The sequence below is a fragment of the Thunnus maccoyii genome, chromosome 20 (genome assembly GCF_910596095.1).
Source record: "Thunnus maccoyii chromosome 20, fThuMac1.1, whole genome shotgun sequence".
Taxonomy (NCBI): Eukaryota; Metazoa; Chordata; class Actinopteri; order Scombriformes; family Scombridae; genus Thunnus; species Thunnus maccoyii.
Window position 1 is genome coordinate 9325190 of NC_056552.1, and position 24610 is coordinate 9349799.

At 40.4% G+C, this 24610-nt stretch overlaps 1 protein-coding gene across 6 annotated transcripts; it reads right to left on the reverse strand.

Moving 5' to 3' along the window:
- Nucleotides 1-113: 113 nt before the first annotated feature.
- On the reverse strand, nucleotides 114-24470 carry LOC121886494 (CDP-diacylglycerol--glycerol-3-phosphate 3-phosphatidyltransferase, mitochondrial). 6 transcript variants are annotated; one of them, XR_006092757.1, is made up of 12 exons: nucleotides 24320-24470; nucleotides 21397-21607; nucleotides 17475-17552; nucleotides 14407-14506; nucleotides 14116-14305; nucleotides 12631-12809; nucleotides 9395-9594; nucleotides 7716-8007; nucleotides 6423-6571; nucleotides 6188-6318; nucleotides 4858-4991; nucleotides 114-746 (listed from the first exon to the last, which is right to left on the reverse strand). XR_006092757.1 is itself a non-coding variant. In XM_042396514.1 (11 exons), exons 1-10 carry the CDS (start codon nucleotides 24433-24435, stop codon nucleotides 6199-6201), a joined length of 1635 nt encoding a protein of 544 aa, XP_042252448.1. In that variant the 5' UTR covers nucleotides 24436-24470; the 3' UTR covers nucleotides 114-743; nucleotide 6198. The 6 variants fall into 6 exon arrangements, 5 of the variants coding, with proteins under 5 accessions (XP_042252448.1, XP_042252449.1, XP_042252445.1 ...); XM_042396514.1 differs by lacking the exon at nucleotides 4858-4991 and having other exon boundaries at nucleotides 114-743; nucleotides 6198-6318; XM_042396515.1 differs by lacking the exon at nucleotides 4858-4991 and having other exon boundaries at nucleotides 6198-6318.
- Nucleotides 24471-24610: the final 140 nt, after the last annotated feature.

A 24610-nucleotide genomic window follows, 5' to 3' on the forward strand; every position in this document is an offset into this window, starting at 1 on the left:
CAGCTCTACCTTTTAACCATTCAAAAATAAAAAAAAAGTTACTGCTGGCTGTCTGTATGTTGCTATGGCGACAAAAAAACAAACAAAAAAACACCTCAGTCACACATTTAAAGTCATTTTAAAAACTCACGTCGTCCTTTAATTTACAAAGATAATAATAACACAAAGACACTGTACAGTTCGCTTTGATTACAGCTGTCGGCAGAGCTGTAAACACTGTAAGAGCTCTTAAAAACTGTTATTAAGGCTCGTCGAGGGATCGTAATGATTCACCACACCCGTCCGTTTAGCATCACACCCTCCGTCACTCATCGAGTCTCTATTGCTTTCTTACACATGCAACATGTACGTGTGCAGATGTACGTACAGTAGAAGTAGAAGTAGGGTTGTTTTGTTTTTTCTTCTTTTAAAACGTTTGTAGCTACAAACCCAGAAATTCACAGTGTGATGACGTCAGGTGTTAACATTTAAATGATCTAACGGAAACACAGGTAAACCACAGGTGAATTCACCACATACATCTGCTCCTGTGTGTGTGTCTGTGTGTGTGTGTCTGTGTGTGTGTGTGTGTATGTGTGTGAGTCACTTCCTGGGACACACTGATGAGAGTTTAAGCCGAGGTGAAGCCGAAGATGTCGACTCTCGGCACGCCGGAGATACTCGAGCGTGTCCGACCGTCCCGTCTGCAGGAGTCGACCGAGACCTTCAACCTCAGGACCGACGAGACCGAAGCCGCCTGCTTCCTGCTGAACGAGAAAACACAGAGACAGAAAACAGTTTGTTGAGTCTTCAGCGACGTCCCTGCCGATGTTTCAAAAACTTGAGATTTACCATGTTTTGTTGTTTTAAAGTTCTGGACTCTTGTATAATGTGCGTTTTCACATTATTTTTCTTCCAGTTGAGCTTCCTGTAGTCTCAACATGTGTGTCAGTTTTCAATTAAGAAGATATTACAACATTATGAGCCACTGGTTCGGTATGACGGGTGAAAATTTCCCCCAGTTCCTCATAAAAGCTTTTTTTAAACTTGCCACTAATAGTATTATAACTAAATATCTGTCACTTCCTGTTACACTTTCTTCAAATAACTTAGAAATAAATTACTGTACAGACCTTATATGTACTTTACACATCATTTCCCAAAACAGTTATTTTCTGATATTTCCCCCAATTTCTACATGAAATGATCAAAATGCTCCAACAGCGTCTCTGTTCTTAAAATATAATCATTATTATATATGAAAGTTATGTAAAATAACATTAATAGATACATTTACCTGATAATATAACTTGCGTAAATGTTTTTGTTGCATCGTACCAGCTGAGAAAAGAGACGACAGAATACTTTTTGATCCAGACTGAAAGGTTTTATGGTTTGATTGCCTTTGATTTATCTTTCAGAAACATGATAAACAGCTGCAGTTCCCCACATGAAAGCCACCAGATAAATCTTAGGAGTCACAAGGTGATTAACAGGAGATGAGAGCAGAAAAAAAAAAAAAAAATCAACATAATTCTTTACTTTTTTTTACCCCTTCAGGCCTTGTAGTCTGTGGTCATAACCCGCAACCTAAGATTAATCTGTTTTTTATTCTCTAGATAACTTGTTTTGTCTATAAAATGCCAAAAATAGTGAAAAAATGTCCGTCTCAAGTTTCCCAGAACAGACAGTAAAGTTATGAAATGTCTGTCTCAGTTTCTAAAAGCCAAAAGTTTACGAGTTCACGATGATATAAAGACATCAAAAACTTCACATCTGAGGAGCTGGAACCAGAGACTAATCGATTAATCATCTAATTTATCTCAGCTCTACCGCAGATACACACAACTAGTGTCAGCTGTATTAAAGGATCATACTGGGACCAGTTCAAAGCATGAAACCACAGTGGGAGATCACGGTTTCACCAGTAGAGGGCAGGCAGGTCCGTGACAAGCAGCCCGTCTGCTGCAGGATTGACTGTGATGCTGCTGCTGTAACCTCAGGACAGGCCGTTCACCATGACGGTGAAAACAGTTGGGAGAGGCTCCAACCTGTTGTCACTAGTCTCTAACAATAGACAGCCTGCGCTGCCGATAAGGACTTTTTATCCTTTTAACTGGCAGAGCTATTGTTGGAGCGCCGTGTTTTGTTTTTTCCTCTGTCAGGAAAATAAAGGAGATAAGCACCGAAGTACACAGACGACAAAGCCTGACGGATACGAAGCATGAGAGAGAGTGAACAATAAACTCATCCTGAGCTCAGAGCAGCAGACAAAAAAACTCCGTTTATTTTGTAAACTGCTGGTTTTAGATGAATACTGACACAAAAAGTCTTATAAAGTCTGGTTTTTTTGGGAGGAAACAATCCAAAAATACACAAGTTAAAGAAATCACAGCCTTTATAAACAAACAGGACACTAAAACAAGAGAAATAAACAGTTCATCTAATATTAGAGCAGCAACAATTAGATTGACAGAAAATTAATCACCAACTATTTTGCTAAACGATTAAAAAGGTTAAAATTATCTGCTTCCTGGTTCTTAAATGTGAATATTTTCTGTTTTCTTTAATCCTGATTGTTAACTGAATATCGTTGAGTTGTGGACTGTTGTTTTTCGGGACTAAAGACGTTTTAGGTCGTCATCTTGGGCTTTGTGATCAACGTTTTTCACCATTTTCACCAAACAACTAATCCATTAATCGAAGAAGATAATCGACAGATGAATCGATAATGAAAATACTCGTTAGTTGCAGCCCTGAATGCATCAGTCTGCCTCTAAATGACTTTCGACGTCCCTCTGTGTCACTCCTCAAACACATTCATTCGTTTCTGCTGTAAAACTTTAACACAAATATATTGTTTCATTTATGAAAACAGTCATTTCCTAAAACAGACGTTTTTTTCTGTAATTTTCCTGCAAAAATGCCAAAATTTTACAGTCAAATGTGAATATCTGATGCTTTTGTTTGTCATATATAAAAATAAACTGGATATTTTTGGACTTCTGGTTGAATAAAACAACACTTTGTTGAAGCTGGATTGCAGAACCTTTAAGTATAAATAAACATCTGTTACATTCAAACCCTTGCCAGTATACAGAGGTTTGAAATCTGTGGTGACCCTCCTACGCTGGCGAACCGGTAGTGATGTGTTTTACAACAACACGGGCAGACTGTCGTCAGTATGCGCCAACCGTGTTGCATCACCAGGGCAGCGACCAGCTCACGTAAAAAAGCTTTTACGGTTCTGCAGCGATGACGTTGACAGTCTTTGTGTTATTACTCTCACTGCCAGAAGGGGGAGATAAAAGTTCCTCCCTGCAGGTTTAACTTCGGTTTTTGGGGGAACTGTGATGGCTTTTCTCACTTTTCTCCTGACATTTTACAGACTAAAAGATTAACAATCGTTCATTACAGCCCTTGAAGCAAACATTGTGTTTGTTGGGGACTATTTTTAGCAGCGGATTAATACACATTTGGTGTTCCAGTGAGTATTTACAGCAGCTGGACGATGAATGTAGGACTGACTCAAAATAAACCGCAGTGTGTTTGTTGATTTTAATGAAGGAACATGTCAGCCAGTATCAACAGATGTGTTGTTGGACGACAATGAAGCTCAACAGACAATATATGTTAGTGTTTTAGTCCTCTGCTTTCAATTAACTGCTCCCCTCCAATGACACTTTTAAGACTCAAGACTTACATGTTTTCAACAACCTTTTAATGACTTTAGTACTTATTATAATCTTTTATTTATGTATTTAGACCTTTATCTTAAAATTTGTGTACATACTTTGACGTTTCCTTTTACTGTTGTGCTTTTTACTGTAAATCACTTTGATCAACTGGTTGCTTTTAAATGTGCTCTATAAATAAACATGACAAGTCCAATCAATTCATTATTGGTTTTGGTCTTTTTATGGGATTTGTTGAAAGTAATATAAATTATAGTACATCCCGAATTCTTGTTTAAATAGCTGCAGGAGGAAACCTTCATCTTACAAACAAAACATCTGCTCAAAACTACTTTAACAACATCCACACACAAAAAAAAAACTGACATCAATGTGCCAAAAGTGTAAATTAACAAAAAAATGCTATAAGTGTAATTGGTATAAATTGACACAACTGTATATTACAAGTTAACGTTTTACAGATTTGCTTCTCTCAAAACTTCTCTTCACATCTGCTTCTTACAGCCAAAATGATCAAAACAGTTCATTTTAAGATATTAGATGTGTACTAATCTTAAAAAAAATCAGCCTCAAAAGAAAAAAGGTTTAAAAATCTCTGTATTTCAACTTTAAGTAAACATTTTGAAAACTGCAGCAGGTTGTTGAAGATTAAGATCAAATTTTACAACTGTTTTTGTTTTCAGCTTTGAAACCACAGTCTTTGTATCATTTGAATCTTTCTCTGCTGTTATCTCTGAGGCGTTTCTGCTGTTATCTAAACATGTTCAGAGAGTTCCGCTTTCTGTTCGAGGTCATTCATGTGTGAGTCTCAACCCCCGTCACCCCCCCCCCCCCCCATCCCCCGTTTGTGACGGTAAAAAACGAGGATTTCCAGAAGTCGTCCGTTTCCCAACAATTGGGCCCAAACGTGCTCGAGCTCACCTCATTGTTTGTGAAGTATTTCGTCTGTGTGCATATTTGTGAATACGACCTCTGTGCCGAAAGGTGACCTTTTTTTTTACTGATTGTTTCCCTCTGGCAGCAGATCACACAAGTTTTTTGTTTTTTTTTCCCCTTTACTCTGTCCAGGTAGCGATAAGACGCCACCCATTTACCGTCATTATCCAGCCTAACACTTCCTGTTTTGAAAAACACACACACACACACACACACACACACACACACACACAAAAAAAACGCTGACTTTGTCTCCATCTTCAGCTGTGGTCTTCACAGGTTTCCCTTCGGTTAATCGTCTTCCTTTTTTTCCTTCCTTTGACATTTGTTGATGTTTTAATGTCTTTTACTGTCACCCTGCAGTCAGCGCCTTTAAATATTCTTTGTTTTCATACAAACAGACACACACACACACAAAAAAAAGTTGACATTTATTCACTTTTCCACAGAGCAGAAGTTTGGCCCGGTTGATGAACTCTCTGACTTCACCGCACCAAGTCCTGACAAGATCACGGTAACACAGACCATACTGTCAAATCATCACCATAACACCACGCTGACTCACTTCTTTACAGCGGTGAATCAGCCGACACGCTGTCCTACTCTCGCTTTGGTGATTTGTGCTGCTGGGAAGACGAGGACAGGACCTGCGATTTGGGACTCGCCACAATGACTGCAGACATTTCTAAGAAGCCACAGCCTGTTTTTACTCTGCGTGTGTGTGTGTGTGTGTGTGTGTGTGTGTGTGTGTGTGTGTGTTATGTACAGTATGCTTCGGGGCTGTATTTTGTCTACCTTGCACAAATTGCAGACAAACTTACAAAACTATCAAAACTTTGTTCTGATTTTCATAGTTGTTCTCCAAGTTTTGTTTCGTTTTTTTCAAGGTTTGTTTGGAGCTTGAAATGATTAGTCAATTAATCTGCACCAATATTGATAATCAATCCATTGTTTCAGTCCATCATTCTCTGGGTCGAGCTTCTCCAATGTGAGGATTTGCTGCTTTTCACAGTTTTATAAAGCTTTTTTGGGTTTTGGACTGTTGGTTTAATCAATAATAAAATAATTAATAGCTGCAGTTTTAGTTGTGATAACTCTACAGTTAATCACATATATTTGTTAATTGTTTATATTGATGTTGCATGTTATCTTATAACACAGACGTACGTTCATACAGCAACTAGTGCTTAATCTGTTGATTATTTCTTGATTAATTGATTAGTTGTTTGGTCCATAAAATGCCAGAAAACAGTTCATTAACTTTATCTGTCTGCTGCTCGGTGCTGGGTTGGTGGCTTGCAGCGAGTTCATCAGAGCTTTTTCTGCCTGCTGTGGCTGGAAACAGAGTTTATGAGAGCAGTGAGACCGAACCAAAACAGTAAAATTGTGGCCCATAAAACAAAAGAGTGAGCTGACAGACGTTAAAAACGCTCCACAGAGCTGAGAGGAACTGCAGAGTTGAGTTAATTACTTGTTAAAATCAATATATTTACCAGTAAAAACTGATTGTTCTCCTTTAACAGGAATAAATCTGAGTTTATTTCATGTTTAGTGAGTGTGTGTCGGTGTGTTTGCACCTGATGGCACCTCAGAAGAAATTCTTGATGAGAGGAGTGACCAGCTTCACCCACAGCTTGACGTGGCGGTCCGGCCGCTCAAACGTGGAGCTGGACACCTCTGTGGAGCGCCGGTACAACATCTCCTGCTCCTGTGAGGCCGAGAGTGTGAAACACAGGTGTGTATTATTCAGTAAAGAGTTACACATTAACATTTCTGGCTGCGGTTAAAGGAAAAAAAAAAAAAAGAGCCGACCTCCTGCAGCTGGCTCTGCAACTCCTCATTCTCCGTTACTATGGCGATTTGGGCCTCCAGGTCACGGTGAACCGAGCGGTAACCAAAATTAGGGGAGCCAATTAGAGTGAGGCAAGGCCGATCCTGCCCCTGGAGGTAATACCACAGACCTGCAGGAGAGGAAAAGAGGAGTGAGCCGGTGAGGAGGTAATGCTTCAGAGAGCCGTTTCCAGCCGGGATTTCTGTCGGCCCGAAAACCACAACTAAGAGGAAGCACATGCAGAAATCCCCAACGTCAATCCAAAACCCCAAAGAATGAGAGAGAGTGAGTGTACATCCTTGTCCTGAGGCTACGACAGGATGACTGTACAAGCCTTCGTCTCTCACGCTACATACCATCACGACCACAAGAAGAACACCAGAGCAGGGAACAGATCAGTGAGAGTAATGTGTTTTTATTATTTCCACTGAGCTAAACAAAAGTAATCCGGACAGTGAGGTCTAGTTTAGCTCGTAATCTCTGCTGAAATGATCAACGGAAAAAAATATCCGACAATTTATGAGGCAAAAATGCTGAATATTCTCCGGTTCCTGCTTCTGGTGTCATCTTGGCACTGGGAAAGCACGATAGGCTATTTTAAAAGGGGACGTATGATGCTTTTTGTGATTTTCTGTTATTTTTATACAGTTGTGATGTCAGATGTCTACGTTAAACATGGCAGAAGATCCAAAACTTGAACACAACTACTTCCTCCTCATGATGATGTCACATTGTTCACACATGCCCATAAACGGCCATTTGCCCCGTAGCCTTTGTTGCTAAAGTTGTTTCATGGCTTGTTTGCGTTGTCCATTTCTGATCAAATTCACGCTCAAACATATACGGATGTATTTGAGAAGTTTACATTTTTGAGTAAGGAACAAGACAAAGAAGGGAAATCCTACTACTGGTTTGTTTACGTAGCCTCTAGAGGCGGCGTCACAGCAGACTCTGGAGGCTACGTAAACAAACTAGCTAACCAATCAGAACAGAGCAGCTCATCAGGAGGAAGTCTTAAAGAGACAGGAGCTAAAACAGCCTGTTTCAGACAGAGGCTGAACTGAGGGGGCTGCATAAAGGGCCAGTATAAGATAAATAAGGAGTTTTTTGAACTGTAAATCATACAAAGATATTCCAGTAGAGCCCCAGAATATAAATATAGACCTTTCTGACATTTTAACTACACAATTAATAATAAATAATCGACATAAGGTGTATCCCTTGTGCGACTGGAGTGTTGACGTGAACGGGCATGCACGAGTGTTTCATCCCACCTTTGGCGTGGAAGGTCCACTGCTGTCTGTGGTACTCGTGCAGGTGAACTCTCTCCTGCTGACCCAGCTGGCACACTTGGTTGTAGAACTGTCTGGCGATGTGGATGTAAGCCGCGGGGATCGCCCCGGCGACACCCTTGGCTCCGAAGAACCCGTTGACCTCCGGGGAGGCTGTGAGGATGCGGTAGCTGGGTCCGGCCCCGAGCACCAGCCGCATGTACGCCCGGGTCAGGTTGAAGTAACCCGACGTTAGAAACACAGTGGAGTCCGGCTCCGCGTCTGTCAGCAGGCGCTGCAGGCGGAAAGTGAGGAAAGACGCATCACAGCTTCTATTTGCTATTGTTGTCAAAAACAGAGATGGTTGCTAACAATTATAACGAGGAAGTGGTTAGTTTTTTTTATTACTGCTGTATTCAGTCAGTAGACTCATTATAGTGCTGCTCAATATGACTAAAACATAATCACATGAATTGTTACATTTACCGAGATAACCATAAATTTAAAGATAAGATGATTTTTAATGAATCAGTTTCCTCTTTCGCCACGTTTGCTCATTGCTAATAATTTTATGACAGTTAATAACTTCATGACCAGTTAATAGTTCTGTACTTTTGGACTGGACTATCAGCTGATTCCAGTTACATGTCACAGGTTGTTGTAGCTATGACCAGTTTAACTACATGAAAATCAGATGATGTATTTATTGAAAACAGAGATATAAATATAACAATTAGTCATGTGACTCAAATGTATTTATCACACCTGTGAGTACTCAGCAGCTGTACTGAGCGACCGACCAGCATCTGTCTGAAAATACTGGCTGTGCATGAGGAGTTCTGTCCTTTTAGAGATATAAGTGCATGCATTATGATTTATTGTGCAGCTCTAGTTCATGATAAAAAAAAGGGAAATTATGTGAATTATTTGGATCATTTAAAATATGTGAAAATTAACTCTAAACACTAAAACTTCCTGGTGAAAATCTGCTAAAAAGATCTGGTGCCTAATCAGCAGCAGCTACTTTTTACTTCCTCCCCTCTTTTCTTTATAATCGAGGAAGATATTTTGTTGTCATAAGAAAACTTTGTTTACGGTAAACTCGAGGAGTCACGTCACTACTTTTAGGTGGAAAGGAAACACAGAAGCTGGGTGAAAAGCTGTTTAAACTTTTTAAAAAAAGGATTCAAAACCGTGGATAGATGAGCCTTAAATGTACTCTACTTTAGAAAAAAATACTTCTTTGCTCTAAACATGTTTCTCATGTCAAGTTAAAAACCAAAGTCACAAATGAATAAAAAGACCAAACAACTTTTATTACGTGTTTCAGACCAGTTTGTGGTTGGTGTTTGTTGTTGTATTTGATTACATTATATTGCTCTGGAGATCATTTTACTGTCTTCATTCCCAGAATATGTGACTAACAAACCCAGAATAAATGTCCAAATATTTATCCATGGTTTATTAGTCACATAATAGTTTATTAGTCACATGTCTGCAACATCCCGTGATGATATTACTTGTTATTAAAGATCAAGAGGTCAACGTCAGCAAAGCTTAGACGACACTGCTAATGAAAATATATGTGATAATTCATTATATATAGATTTAAATCCATTTATAAATGGCTGACTGTGTCTTTTGTGGTGTTTTTTGGCTTCTGCCACTGTCTGGAGCCGCACCTGTGTGACCTGCTCGTCCACCTGGATTCCCAGAGGCTTCATCTGGACCAGCGGGAACACCCAGGTGTCCTCCTCCCCCTCGCTCATCCCCTCGTCCTCCGAGTCCTCGGACCGGTTCAGCAGCTGCTGCCGCACGTGGGCTGTGTTCACGACCTCCATGATCCGCTTCCTGGCCACGGCCGAGAAGTCCTGCCGGTCGCCTGGTTGCCACGGAGACACATGCAGGCAACACATAGACAAAAGCTTCCTGAGTGAAGAACGAGGCGGTCAAACTGTTCTCCGGGTCAATGTGTCCTGGGATCTGAGTGTGTGTGTGTGTTATTTCTGGTAATTTAAGATAAAAGGACTAAGTACAACATTAAAGGGGCAGTTCACTCAAATTACACAAAAAACAAGGGTCATATAATTGTTGAAAAGCTTGTTTGTAACCAGTTTACCCAGTGTGAGTAATGTAGCACCAAGCAGAAATAGTGTTGCTATGGTTACCTAAAGATTAAAAAGGGTCAGCTCACCTTTTCTCACTAGTGTTTGTGTAGTGGTATCCAGCCATAAACAACCACTTTCTACTGTGGAAATAATCCCCATGAAAACAGTTTCAGGGTTTCATCAGAGTCGAGATGAAATGAAAAATGTCTTTCTAACCCTTTTAGATCACATCCCCCATCATATTGTGCACCTATTGAATAATATATGCCAAAGAAATACAAAAAAAATCAATTTCTTTGTATTCTTATATCAAAGTCCAATCATGTTTTCTTCCTATAAAACAAAACATGACGTGTGCGTCAACCAATAACATCATGACATCAACTCATCAATCAATCTTCAACTTTTAGTGGCACTAAGATTTATTATGACACGCCCGCTTCCCAACATTCAAATTAAATTCCTCCCAATGTTACGTCCCGCCTGTCTGTCCTGTTTCAGTCAGAAGTACGTCTCGACACGGAAGTTAAATACTCTCAAAATGCCGTTTCATCTGAACTTTAAATTTAATATCCCATATATACAAATTTATTTATTAGCCGTTTCACGATCACAACAGCAAAAGTAAGAAAGTGTGATGGAAAACCAGTCGGGACGATGTGGCCCGAGAAAGATTTATTATCATATCACATTTATTTCAGTACTTTCCAGCAGTATATAACAATTCTTTATTATATAATTAACTAAATTAATGCAACTTGGACCTGAATAAATGGAGGAATCGATTAATCACTTATTTTTATAATTAACGTTGGACTGTTTTATTGTAATCTATTTATTTTGTGTAGTGTTTTATAATTTCATGTTGACTTGTGCCTTTTATTGCTCATATTTTCATTTATTATTTTTACTGTTCTCTTACCATTTACTTATCTTTTATTGGTGTCTTATTCAATTTATTATTTTAAAGCAGGTTTTATCGAGTCTTTTTCTTTCTAATCTATTATCATCTTTGTGATTATCGGGTTTGTGTCTTGTTCTGGGGCTGCTGTGTTTCTGTGTTTCCCTCCTACAGGTCCAGGTTGGTGGACACTGTATTAGTGCACGTGGCCAGTCCATCCACGATGCGTTTTGGATCAGCCATCCCCATTTCTCGGTCTCTCACTTCATCGCTGGCTCTCTCCCTTGCACCACATGTTTTCTTTTGTTTGTTTGGTTGTACGTCTCTTTCGTTTACACCTTATGAAACACATTCAAACATCCACTCACCAACACCGCTGACCTGCTGACCGACCATTTCCCCACATCAGATTAATAATGTGTTGCAATTTCTTAAAACAATAAATATAATTGCTTGATTCTGAGTACAACCATTTGTGTTTTCCTTTATGTGAGCCAGGTCATAAAAAGTTGGGGGCTCGTCCAGGATGATGATATTAGTATTTCTTGGATATTTTATTTACATTTTACAAGTAACTTCATTTTATTTTTTGGTATTTTACTTGTGTCTTGGTGTGCATTAGTCTCCCAAACCATATTTGCCATCCTGTGCATTTGTCAGTCACTTGTAGAGCACTTTGAATTGCATCCAACTTGTATGAAAAGTGCTATATAAATAAAGTTTTACTGATTGATTAACCATTTAAAAAGAAATCACTCATTTCAGCTCATTTAAGTTTTTGCTCAAATGAGTGTTTGCATGTTATGAGTCACTCATAGTTACTGCAACTAGCAGTAGCGAGTGTTTGCTGCAGGTCTGGTGGTGCGATGTGCAAAGCAGTGCTTCTTATTATTTTCAAGACCTGCAGATGAGTTGACTGTGTGATCTGTGGATTTAGAGGAGTAACAACACTGTTCTTGGAGAGCAAAGTTGCTGTTGAATTCATTTAAATTTAACGTTCAATGCCGTGAGCTACACAAATAAAACTAATTTCAACTCCATTGTTTTGTTGTAGCTTCTTGGCTGCACACCAGTAGAGATAAGTGAGAAGATGATTTTGAAATTCGGGTGAACTGACCTTTTAAACCGCAGGAAAACATAACAATAGTACTTCAGTCTATTGTTGTCAGTCAACTCTTACTGACAACAAACTTTAAACACAGCTTCTCTTTTTGCTTGTGGTAAGTGGCCGTGCTGTGAGATCCATAACAGAGAACGAGGTGTCCTAATGTAGAAAATAACAGGATGTAGGGAAGAAAAAGCCTCTCAGCCTCCTAATCATCCGTTATTTCTGTGTATGTCAGGTATAAAATTATCAGCAATAAATACTCTCTCATCCTTTCAAATGTCTTTCGTTAGAATTTCCCCAGTATGTGTGTTCTTCTGAAATAAGTGTGTGTGTGTGTGTGTGTTTCAGTTCCCACTCCATATCATCTTCCAGCAACACTGTGACATCACAGCTCTATTCCTGGTGTTCGTTACCACAGCAGTCCACTCCTGCAGACATGATGTCATTCATCCCTCAAACTAACATCCTGGCAGTCTGCGCTCCAGTTACGGACACACTGTACGAGTGTGTGAGTGTGTTTGTGTATATATGTGTGTGTGTGTGTGTACACCAAATCCTGACAATTTCACATCCGGCTGCACGGCTAGCCAACCGCAAGAGCTCTCTCCATCTTTCTCGCTGTGCTCACACAGACCAAGTCCATCTCTCTGACCATCATCTATCCGCCTGTCTAAGCTTTCAAGCTCCATTAGTAAAACCAATCGGCTCTTCTTGCAGAAAACTGGGCAGATGCCACCGTAACTGAAGTGTCAAAACATGTTAGAGAGTAAACATTTGTCTGTTTCCACACACGGTTTCTACCTTTGTATGGGTGTACCATGCCCTCCAGCATGCTGACTGAGTCATCGGGCTGAAGCTGCAGGGAAACGTCTCCCACAGCCTCCACCAGCTCGGAGAAGAAGTCGGCGACCTCCCTGCAGTTCTCCAGCAGCACGTAGCGGTCCTGTCTGTTGGTGAAGTACGAGTCGCTCAGGTTGGCCCTGAGAAATGACAGTGAGACAGTTTTTAAGAAAGAGAGGAGAACACGGGAGTATTTTGGTGAGCGGTAAGAAGAGATCGGGATAATTTGATGTCTCGTAGCCAAACTATACCTAACTCCTGCTAAACGAGGTTATAATGGAGCTGTGGTACGGCTCACAGCGCACTTTTCCAGCAGCAAGAAAACAGCAGAGACAAAATGCCTCACTAATGAGTACACAAAGAACAACTTCATGCCACAGGATGTTTTTCCTTGAAATGTAGTGGACGAAGGGTCAGTGTTGTAAACGTGACTTCGCTGCTCCTCACACTGCTGTCGTTTTGCTTTGCTGGTGTCCCATCTGTCATGAAATGCTGGGAAACCCCCTCAGATGTAGTGCAGGTGGCATGATAGGCAGTAGGCATGACCTTGACTCCCTGTCAGCTGTCAAACAGCAGCAGGAGGAACAGATGCTGTTGTTGTTCAGTAGAAGTTGTTGAACTAGAAACATGTAAATTAAAGGAAGATGTGGAGGATTTACTTCTAAGATTTAATTTGTTTAATGAACAAAAACCCTTTTTTTGTATTCTGTTTTACTCCTTTGTACTGCTACTTTTCTGTTTAACTGGTGCTGTGGGAAACAAAACCAGAGAGAGAGATCCTCTCTGCTCTCTCCATGTGCACATGTCCTCATAGAATCAGCAACATGTGGAGCGACCTTTTGCACAAAATAAATTTTGCATGAATACTTTCCTTGACAAAAGGGTAAAATCATAAACATAGTATTGCCACTAATTGAATGTTTTGACAGGTTTTAAGTGTTGGCAGAAACAGTGCAACACATTTTCCATTTGAATTTAGCCATGAAAAGCTATACATATGTGTGTTTACTAGTCTCCAATGTTTGGTACATGTGGTATCTTGTTTACTTTCCCTGTAAGTCGTCGATTGGCAGAACCAGCATGTGCCATTTTCTGACTGGAAACCGCACAAAATTGGCACTGTGCTGGTTGGGTTTTGGAGAGCTTCCACTGTTTCCCTGCGTATGTCAAAATGTGCGCTGACAACATTTCCCAGCAATGGTGGTACGCACCTGCACTTGATAAAGAAAGCCACTGATCAGAACAAAGAACATGGGTGAAAGCAGGCGATGGAGGAGGAGGAGGAGGAGGAGGAGGAGGAGGAGGAGTGGGGGAGGGGAGGGGGGGGGAGGGAAGGTGTGGGACAAAGTTTGAACTTAAGTTCAGACGCAAAAAAATTCAGTGTGAAAGCAGCCGTATTGACACAGCCAGCCTAATCTCTGTGTGTGTGTGCGGGAATCAACATACCCGCTGATGATAATGCTGTCGTCAAAGAGGTAAACTTTGATATGCTGGACTCCGATAGTCTCGTTGAAGCGCTGAGGGACCAGCAGCCTCAGCAGCCCCCTCAGGTCCGGAGTGTGGTACAAAGACACCCGCATCTGTGAGGAGAAGCGCTGCAACAGTGGCAGCAGCATGGTCCTCGAGTTAACCTGCCCTGCACGTTAAAGATAACCGCAGAAAACGATCAGCGTGATGAACGTGGCGCTCGGTACAAACCAGCAGAGAGAGAGAAACGTCGCAGAAAACGTCACCGACCTCGTGAGCCGCGTGTGTAGTCCAGCAAAACGGAGACTTTTAGATTGGGAGCGTGACTGTTTTCCTGTGAGAGTTGTAGAGCTTCTTCCATACAGTCCACCTGAAACACAAGAAGAAGAAGAAGAAGCCAGCAAACATTAAATAAACAGATAAAACACAACATGAACCGCAGTCTTGACAAACTTTTAGATTTAAGAAGTAGAGTTGAGGTAAGAAATGTTTCAGTTCATTAGTTGAACCGAGTTGTCTGAATTAGGACTAAACTGTTGCCTTCTGGACCAACAGTTAGAAGACATTTTACTTGGAAACTCCCAGTGACAAAAAGGTTTCCTGTGGTCTGTAAAACGTTTTCACTTCTCACGCAAGCCATTGTTTCACAAAACCACAAATTAAGTTTTGTATTCCTGTTGTTTTGTCAGCAGGTGACATTAATTGTCTGTTTCCAGCAGGTGTTTTAAGCTCAAAATTAAGTTTTCTAAAATCATTATTTTTATAACTTTCATTTGAATAAATTAAACCTGAGCCTCAGTCCGTAGACCACTAACACATCCCTCTAAGAACTCCTGATCTCTTTGTTTTTTGCACTTTGTCCTCCTGCCTGTGTTCCAAGACGGAGCCGCAAAACAAAGGAGCAGATTATTATTATTGATTAGCTGGCAACAGTCAACATTTATGAAACACTAGTGGCCTATTATTACCTGTTTACTGAGCGTGGGAAAAGCATGACTAAATACTTTGTGCTCATGGAGGAAATGGCTCTTCTTCAGAAGGCACCACTGGTAGTGAGCATGGAGTCTTTGTTCCCCCTCCTGATATCAATCCGATGCTTTCTTTTTTTAAAAAAAAACTTCAGCTAAATTGTGCATCTGGTGCCCAAATGCATTCATTATACGTCACCCCACAGAGCCTGTTTACATGCCAGTAAAACATTTATTCTTTCCAGTAGAGAGCTCTTTGGGGAGCACCAACACTTCCAGCTTCGCTCTGAAGTAAATGTGACAATGAGTTGGAGCTCGGAGGAAAAAACGTTTATCCATTAAAGCAGAGAAGTAGTTTACATGTTTGCCAGAGCTCTAACAACCAATAAATCTAGATAGAAAAAGGTTTATGGTTCAACTGAATCTTAAGCCTTCAAGTTAATATTCATTTTTTCCCGTATTTCCAAATCAGCCCCAGTCTTTCATTTTAGAGTGATCGAGGCTGTAAAACCAAAACATGAAATGTGTTCTTTATTCACATTCAACATTTAGCAAACAATCTGCAATCTCGAGCACTGTTACTCTTAGCCGAGCTAAGTTTGCTATCCACAAGGGAGAGCAGATAGTGAGATATATTATTGAAAGCTGCGACAATTAACCAATTATTTGATCATTAAATAATCGTTTTTGGGTCATTTTTCAAGCAAAAATGCCAAACATTTCCAGGTTCTGGCTTCTCAAATGTGACGATTTGCTGTTTTTCTTTATCATATCAGCACACTGATGACATCACCGCGGCCTCTGAGAAATTGTGAATGTGTTTTTTTTCACTATTTCTCAACATTTCACAGACTAACGATTAACTGAGAAAATAATCAGCAGATTAATCGACAATGAAATGTTTAAAACAACAAAAAACACAAAGACTTTCTTCCACTCAGTGGCCCCGCAGGAGACAACAACGTGGTTTAGACCAGAATCCACCTTCACATGTTCATCCTGCTCTCCATTTCTCTGTTTTAATTTTTTAAAATTTCCATTTACATCCTTTAAATGTGTTTTAAATGTCTTGTCCTCTATTTGTTATTAATGTAATTAACGCCAGGATCGAGGAGTTGGGATAGCGCTGGGAAAACAAGCTTTTAAATACTAATAAATATGAAAACAACAGAAACTGTTAGAGATGATTACTGTTTGGGGGATTTGAGTCAATTCTAAAGAATCAGGAAAATCGTATTCTTGGTCAGTGTGGTTGCCTTTACATGTTTCGTTCTTTATTTGAGATAGTTTTGGAAAATCCTACCTGGTTTATGCATCTTAACTGGATTCTGTCTATAATCTTGTTTTGCATATTAACTGGTGTTCACTCGTTTGTCATGTGACATTTGTATTGGTCTGTTTTATGTAATTATAGTCTTAACGATGTTTATGCTGCTCTCTCGGCCAGATCCTTTAAAAAGGAGGTTTTAATCTCCATGAGACTTGGTTAAACAAAGGAAGAAGAGGAAGAAGAATGCCTGTTTGAATTGCTCTTGTATGTGAAAGGTGATATAAATAAACTTGCTTTGCTTTAAGAATGTTCAGACTATTTTCACTGCTTGCACCTGCGCTTAAGCAAACACACTACGCAGGTGTGACTGTCTGAATCAGTCGGGCATCTTTTGTGCGGAGCCTGTTATCGAGGGTGGATCCAGACTTCAGGATGAAATTACACCTGCAGTTTGAATTCTTCAGTCTGTACCACAGACCGTTCTCACATTTTTCTTCTGAATCGAGTTCTGTTCGTGGTGTCCGGTTACAAGCAAACCTGGGCATGAAAATAAAACTCACATGGACTAACTGTACCTTGTTGACTCAACATTTCTAGTAATCCATCATACTGTGAGGTTACAGAGTTTGGAAAGCAATGGAGGCTGATTCAGATGCTTTTAACTATAATTAAGCATGTTTGACTTGTCTGAGCCTTTTTCTGTAATTCAGCCTCTCTGCTGCTCATGCCAGTCAGAAAAAACAGCTGAATATGAGCGTCAGTCCAGACTGTGGTTTGTTCTGGGTTAATGTTGTTATGCTAGGCTTTCCAAGCATGAAGAACAGCAGGCTATCACATGCCAACACTGGTCTCCTTATACCCATAAACCCTTACATTTAGGGGTCATTCCTTGTAGTTGGCTTGGAGTACATTTTCATTCTGAAGAAACCACACTGCGGTTCTCTAGAAGAGGACCGTGACTCACATTTTCTGGCATCTCTGACCAGTTATTTGGCACACATCTGTGTTCGGACGGCCTTGTTCTCACCTGCCTGAACTGAAGACGCCAAGTCTCAAGAGAGAAAACTTCCCTAAACATGCTTGTTATGAATGTCTCTTACCAGGTCCTGCTCCAGTTGACCTGTTCCCAGATACAGCGAGGCCAACACCACTCGCCTCTTCGCCGTCTTGATACGTGCCTGATGTGAGAGAGAGAGAGCGAGAGAGAGAGAAAGACAAACACACGTAACAGTGAATGAATTTATGGGTGTACTGGGGTGTGACGGTTCTGGTCACAAATGCCGAAAACTGTGAAACGTTAAAACTTTCAAGCTGAGGGTACATTTCCATTCTTGAATTGTCAAACTAGTTCATACGATGTGTCGTGTGACCACGTCTAAAAGGAAGAAGTGTTTATAGTCGCCACGCTCGGAGGCGGTTTGAAAAGCCGGCTGTCATAGAGAGACTGTCGTCATGATTTGGTGAAGGCAGTTATTTAACCTTTTAGGAGTTTTTTATAAAGTGTCAGGTTTCAATTTAATGCGTAACAGTTTGTTTTATTCGTTCTGTTTTTTGTTTCTGTGCGTCCGTGTTTTATGGTTACCGTTCGAATCTGTGTGCGTTTGTTTGTTTGTTAGTTTTCCTGGTGAACAGATGGAAAAGTGTGTTATATGTAGGTTGTTTTAGGACAGAATAAAACCAAACCAAACCAAACCAAACCAAACCAGACAAGACAAATCGTTCAAATGGGGATAACAGTCTCATATAGTCTTTCCTTGAAAGCGTTCATAGTGTTGAACTCCGGGTTGTAAATATGGAAAAGTGTCTCAAATAATTGTGTGAAGAGTTCAACCTCTGCGTACTGGATGTCAGATCGTCAGCGTCATAATATTACGGAAATAGTTGGACCCAGCCCCCATGATTAAAATGTCAGAAAGGTGTGTGTGTGTGTGTGTGTGTGGTGGCATTAAGGCCACCAAACAAGCTGATAACAAATCAGCATTCTCAGCTGCATGTTAAAAATGTCGACTATTTGAGGTTTAACACAGAAGTTCTTCTATTTTTGGCCTTTAAAAAGGTTTTTAGCTTGAAGGGTTGGAACAGCAACAAAATCCTGTCCTGTTTTATTGTTTTTAAATGATCTGATCCTGTTTTAGTACAGTTTAAATACTTGTTCTAAGCAGGAAACTAACCATGAATCAGATCTTTCTCATTCTGCCTTTGGCGCTTTTCATGGACAATTGTCATTATACACAAACACCAACCAGCTCGGTGACAATAAGTGACAAACGGGACACAATGGAGCTTGTTTGTGTGCATCATAGGTGAGTTATAAATACACACTATAATTCCCTTGAGAGATAATTTTCCCAGCTCTCGAGACTATGGGGAAGTGTCCATATAAAAGAAAACAAATTACACGTTTGTTTTGAATGTGTGTATCACACCCATTCTCACACCCAACTACATGCATTTACCCACAGTACATAAATCATGTCTGTCATATGTGATATTTCTAGATCTCATTATATAAAAGGGATACAAATATCCAGGCATCCAAGCATTAAAGAGAAACATTTCTTGTATTTAATTGTGATTTGTCTTCACATCAAATAAAGCTAAACAGTGGCCTTATGTCAGGGAAACTCCTGACTGGCTGCTACATATAAACTGCAGCAAATTCCTGTTTTTTGTTCCTGGAAAAGCTGAATAGCCTAAAGTTAGTTGAGACACAAAAGGATTCCAGTGTGGTGACACACAACAGGTGTGGGGCCACATAAAGAAAAATGGCCTGAGGAAGATCTTGCAGATCGAAATGTTGCCTCAAAAAAAGAGAATAAAATTATTTAATGGGAGTTTAACAGAGTGCAGACCTCACTCCTTTGTACCCTACGATGAAAATTGTTTAGTCTTGCACCTGAATAATTTATATCAGGATGTGCGCACACTTGGTCCTGATATGTACAGAAAGAAACAAAGACAAATCATGAATAACCATGTCAATGTGTTAAATTAAGACTGTAAATCTGCTGATCTATTTAGTGATTAAGTCAGAAAGTATTTTACAAAGTTAAATGTGCAGGTGGCAAACTTCTATGTACGGAGACCAGGAGGCAACCTGACGCACCAAATGGTTTGTTACACAAAACCATCTGAGAGGTCTCTCTTGGAAACCGTTTGGAAAAGCAAAGGTACTTTCAAAAAATACTTGGCAGGTGACTGAATGAACCATCTGTCATCACAGTCTATCACCTAGACCGCACCCGTAGCTGCCGGTCGCTCCTCATAGGATGCTGATTAGTCTGAACCATAAAGGCTGAAGGCTGACGAGATGGAGTCTCAAGATGATCTCATGATCATGTGAATCCAGCGAGGTAAACAAGGAGGGGCCATGGAGGAAAAAAAAAAAACTAATTTGTGCTCTCGGTTGAATATTTCATGCTCAGATTTTAGTCAATTCACCCTCATGACATTATCTCATCCTATTTAAACCCTCAGTATGGATCACTTGGATTTAATAAGGTTTTATTTTGATCTTGGACTAAGATATGTGGATATACTTTAATCACAACACTGTTTTATCTCTGAGATCCTATATAACATCCCATTTATAAACCTATTCTACGGGATAAAGGACTCGTAAACACTTAAAGGCTCCTGCGGATATCGTCCAGTTCATAAAAACTCAGCTTCAGGGTTCTGAAGCGCTTCATGGATATGTAGGTGGATGTTCAATAAGTGTAAAGAACATGGTTTTCTTGAGAGAAAGGAGGACGTACAGCTAATCCTGGCTGCCCTGGATCCAGCTTGGATCAGTAGGCTTACTGACGTTACAGAGGAAACATCTTCTTCATCGTCTTCTTCAGGCAAAATAGATAAATTGAGAGCATGAATTTTTAAATTGAGAGCACAAATTAGTCTTTTTTTCCTCAGTGGCCCCTTCCAGGATCTGTATCTATGATGTAGCTGGTAAAAATAATTTTTGGAAGTGACAGATGATACATTTATCAAGGATTAGTTGCGACATACAGTAGATATGTGGAGTCACTTTAGAGCCAAACAATAAACTCTTGTCAGCTGCGATGCGCCACTCCGCCAACTCAGGTGTTACGTAAACACTTAGAGTCTGCTGCGACAATAAAACTTCCTCAAGTAGGGTTGAGCAATCATTTATATTTTCATATCATCCAATTGTGGTTACATGAGATCATCAATAGGTGATCTGATCAGCAGGGGGCAGCGGGAGTGGGTTTGGGGGGTTGGAGGGCGTTACGTCTCAGTATGCGTCTGTGCGACAATATCACAGCATCATGTTCCATTTAACATTATTATCTTTATCTTTAACAGCACAATCCAAATCATTTCCATAACGTTAACGGCTCTCATGGCGCGCAGAGCAGACATACAGTTGGAGTCAGACGTTTACATACAATTAGGTTGAAGTCACTAAAACTCTTTTTTTTTTTAACCGCTCAACAGATTTCATGTTAATAAACTATAGTTTTAGCAAGTCGGTTACTTTGTGCATGACACAAGTCATCTTATAATTCACTATATCACTATTCCAGTAGGTCAGAAGTTTGGAGCTTAAAAACTTCTAGAAAGTTAAGTCATGGATCCACAGATAAGAGACGGTTTGTAATTAATCATTTAAAATTAATGCATGACTCATGCTGATTAACGGGGCTCAGCGGGGGCGGACAAGCCGCTCCGCTCCACCAGAAATATTTCTAAATGCACGGCAGGATGCAGATTCAAGTGATTATTTTTGATAGTAAGTCTGATAGTAAGTTAAAGTCGCCTTAATGTCAGTGTAGGAAAAACCAATCGTCTATCGTTCCTTCAATCGACAATATACGATCTGATTGCCAGTCAGCACAAGCCTATCCTGCTTCATACCGATATGGATCATCTGTTGAAAGTCAGCCGTGGCCGCGTTCAGGTTTATCAGGTTCATCATTTACATCTAACTCGTTTTGTTTATGTTTTTCTTGCATTCCATTGCAGCTGAACCGAAAAGTTCATTTTGACGGCGACACCGACCTTCATGGTCTGGTAGAACTGGTCCGGTGAGGTGAGAATGTGGATGTGGGTGCCCGGCACCCGGAAAGCGGGTACGTGTTCCGCCATCCATCGGAAGTGGGTGCAGAGGCCGTCTGTGCCCTGAGCTCCGGCTGACCCGGCGGGCCTGGAGACGCGTCGGGGGGCCGGGTCGGCTTCGGCCAGTAAGGGAGCCAGCAGCAGCACGGAGGACCTGCAGGAAACGAGAGGAGCAGAGCAGGAAATGGGTTTCGTGTTTGGTTGAGCTGAAACTTAAGCTTCCAATTTCACTTATATCTGAATTTTTAATACATAACACAGAAGAGACGAGAGCTAAAACAGCCTGTTTCAGACAGAGGCTGAACTGAGGGGCCGCAATAAGAGCCAGTATAAGACAAATAAGGAGTTTTTAACTATAAATCATGCAAAGATATTCTAGGAGAACCGCAGAACGTAAATATAAACCTGTAAATGTGCATGACATGTCCTCTTCTAACACTGTGTCTGGTTTTTCTTTGTCCTACAATTCACCCTGACACCACAGCCGTTTTGTCTCTGCCATACAATTACACAATTTGGTCTGACAATGTGGCCACATTCAATAAAGAGGGTGGAGTGTTAACCTCAGACGTGACTGTCACCCTCCGGCAGCTTATCAGAAGTCATCCTGCTGCATTCTTTTATAAGCTTATATGCATCTTATATATATTCATTACAATCAAAATTCATCCAAAACACACACATACACACACGTATTCATTCACAAGGTCTGGGTGCAACAGGAGCTAACAGGACGGGTTTACATGTGGGTTTGGATTTAACCCACAAAGAAATCAAAAGGACACAAGAGTCGTATTAAACCAGTAAACACATGTCAGGGCTCCTCTCCAAAACCACTGTGCTGAGTTGGAACTTCTTCGGCAAACACAAAGAGGGGACTTCCCCCTTGTTTGGGATCTGTCATAAACATGCATATCATTCAAAAAGCCATAACAACTACAGCATGTAAGATGACTTCCTCATGCTTACACCGTAGGACTGAATTACTTAAGGTTTTTACAGCAGTGCAAAATACAAATGTTATCTAAGGGGAGTTTACGGAGCTCGTTAATAGGCTTATGTAATGTGACGGACGCCTTAGCTAACCCTCAAAGCCTTCGCAATTTTCTGTAAGTAGTAAATGATAAGAGAGTGTGACAGGAGATAAAGGAACATACTCCGAAATTATGTGACCACTGTTCCGGCGTTTAATTTCAAGCCATCAATATAAAATCAACTATTACCTCCGGCTACAGTGGAATAAAAGCCACCATAAAACAAACTGCTAATATGAATCCTAAAAATGGATATCAAGTTGAGATAAAGGTCAGAGTAGATTTGTTAATCCTCAATTTTTCAAATTTTGCCCGCTCAGTATCAAGCTATTGTTATACAGTTTCTGTAGCGAGACGAACTGTGATTTGATGACTGTAACTGAGATAACTTTTAACTTGCTTAGATTTAATGAGGTTAGAGGCTAAGTTAATAACGTAAGGCTCCAGCTCGTAACTGAAATAGAAAGAGCTGTTAACTTTGGTATGTGACTGCACCACATCCCTGCTGATTTGAAGCATGTGATGGGAAAAAAGAAAACTCTTTCTTGCTCTTCCACGTGGTTCCCCAAAATTCAAAATTCCCCCGACTGGAAACTTGCATCATCTGTTTGCATCCTTAAAGGACCTACCGTTCTTCTCAGGGGGCCTAAATTCTTAAAAAAGTGGAAAAGTTGGTCTTTATAGTTCTGAAGATGTAGTATTATCAGTTAAATGTAGTTAAAGTATTGCAGTAAAAGTAGTAGTTTGGTTCCTCTGACTGATATATTATTATATATGACATCATTAGATTATTAATACTGAAGCATCAGTGTTAGAGCAGCATGTTACTGCTGTAGCTGCTGGAGGTGGAGCTAGTTTCAACTACTTTATATACAGTTAGCTAGTTTAGTCCAGTGGTTCCCAACCTAGGGGTCAGGGCCCCTCCAAAGGGTCACCAGATAAATCTGAGGGGTCGTGAGATGATTAATGGGAGAGGAAAGAAGAAAAAAACAAAGTTCTGATACACAAATCTGTTTTCAGTTCTTGGACTTTTTCTCTAATCTTTGATTTTTGGTGAAATATTGCATCATTTGAACATTTGTTGAAGTGAAACCATGTAAGAAGTTTAGAGAGAAAAATCACTATTTGGTGGAGCTGTTAACAACTCATAAACATCTGAAATGTGACCCCGACTACACACTGCTTTTTATAAGACATCAAAAGCAAAAAAAGGTTGGAAACCACTGGTTTCATCTTTAACAATGTGTTGTATTTTAAAATCTTGTTATACTATCTCTTGTGTCTGAAAAGTAACTGAGGCTGTCAAATGAATGTAGTGGAGTAGAAAGTACAACATGTCCTCTGAAATGTAGTGGAGTGGAAGTTTAAAGTAGCATCACATGGAAATACTCAAGAACAGTACCAGTACTTCAAAATTGTACTTAAGTAGAGTCCTTGAAGGGACAACAGTGTCAGGTTTCAAGTTTCAGCACATGTTACATAACAAACATAAAGAACATTATGTGCAGCCCTTCAGTTATGGAAACTTCTTCTTCTCTTGAGGGTCAACTACTATTTGAAGCATCAGGAGCTGCAGGAGAAATGTTCTTGATTTGACCTCGTCGGTTTTACCCCAAAATAAACCAGAAGTTGGCGGCTAAACACATAAAATCACTGTGGAGTGACGTCTTCTAGAGTTTGAGTCCCAACAGGAGCATTATAAGTGCATGTGTCCGATATTGGACGCATTAGCAGCACAACATTAGCAGCTTGGCTACATGTCAGGCACACTGAGTGACATTGCAGCTGTATCCGCATGTCTGGAGTCTCTACGGATGAACCGCGTCTCTTACCCGCCTCTCCTGTCCCGGGCACGGAAGAGTCGGTCAGATATTCGGGTGAAAACCCCGGCAATGGCCGGTGTGTACACGGAGTACACCAGCCTCCTCCAGGACACTGGGGCCGCCATTGCTGCAGCAACGTCTCTGCGACTTTGAATAAACTTTATCGACACAGACTCAAAACACACTGCTGTTAAGATTGAAGAGACTTTATTGCCATTTGTACAGGGGCATAGACAGTGCAGTTCCCTCAGTCAATGAATTACAAAATTAAGTTAAAAAAATTAAAATAGAGTAGCAAGG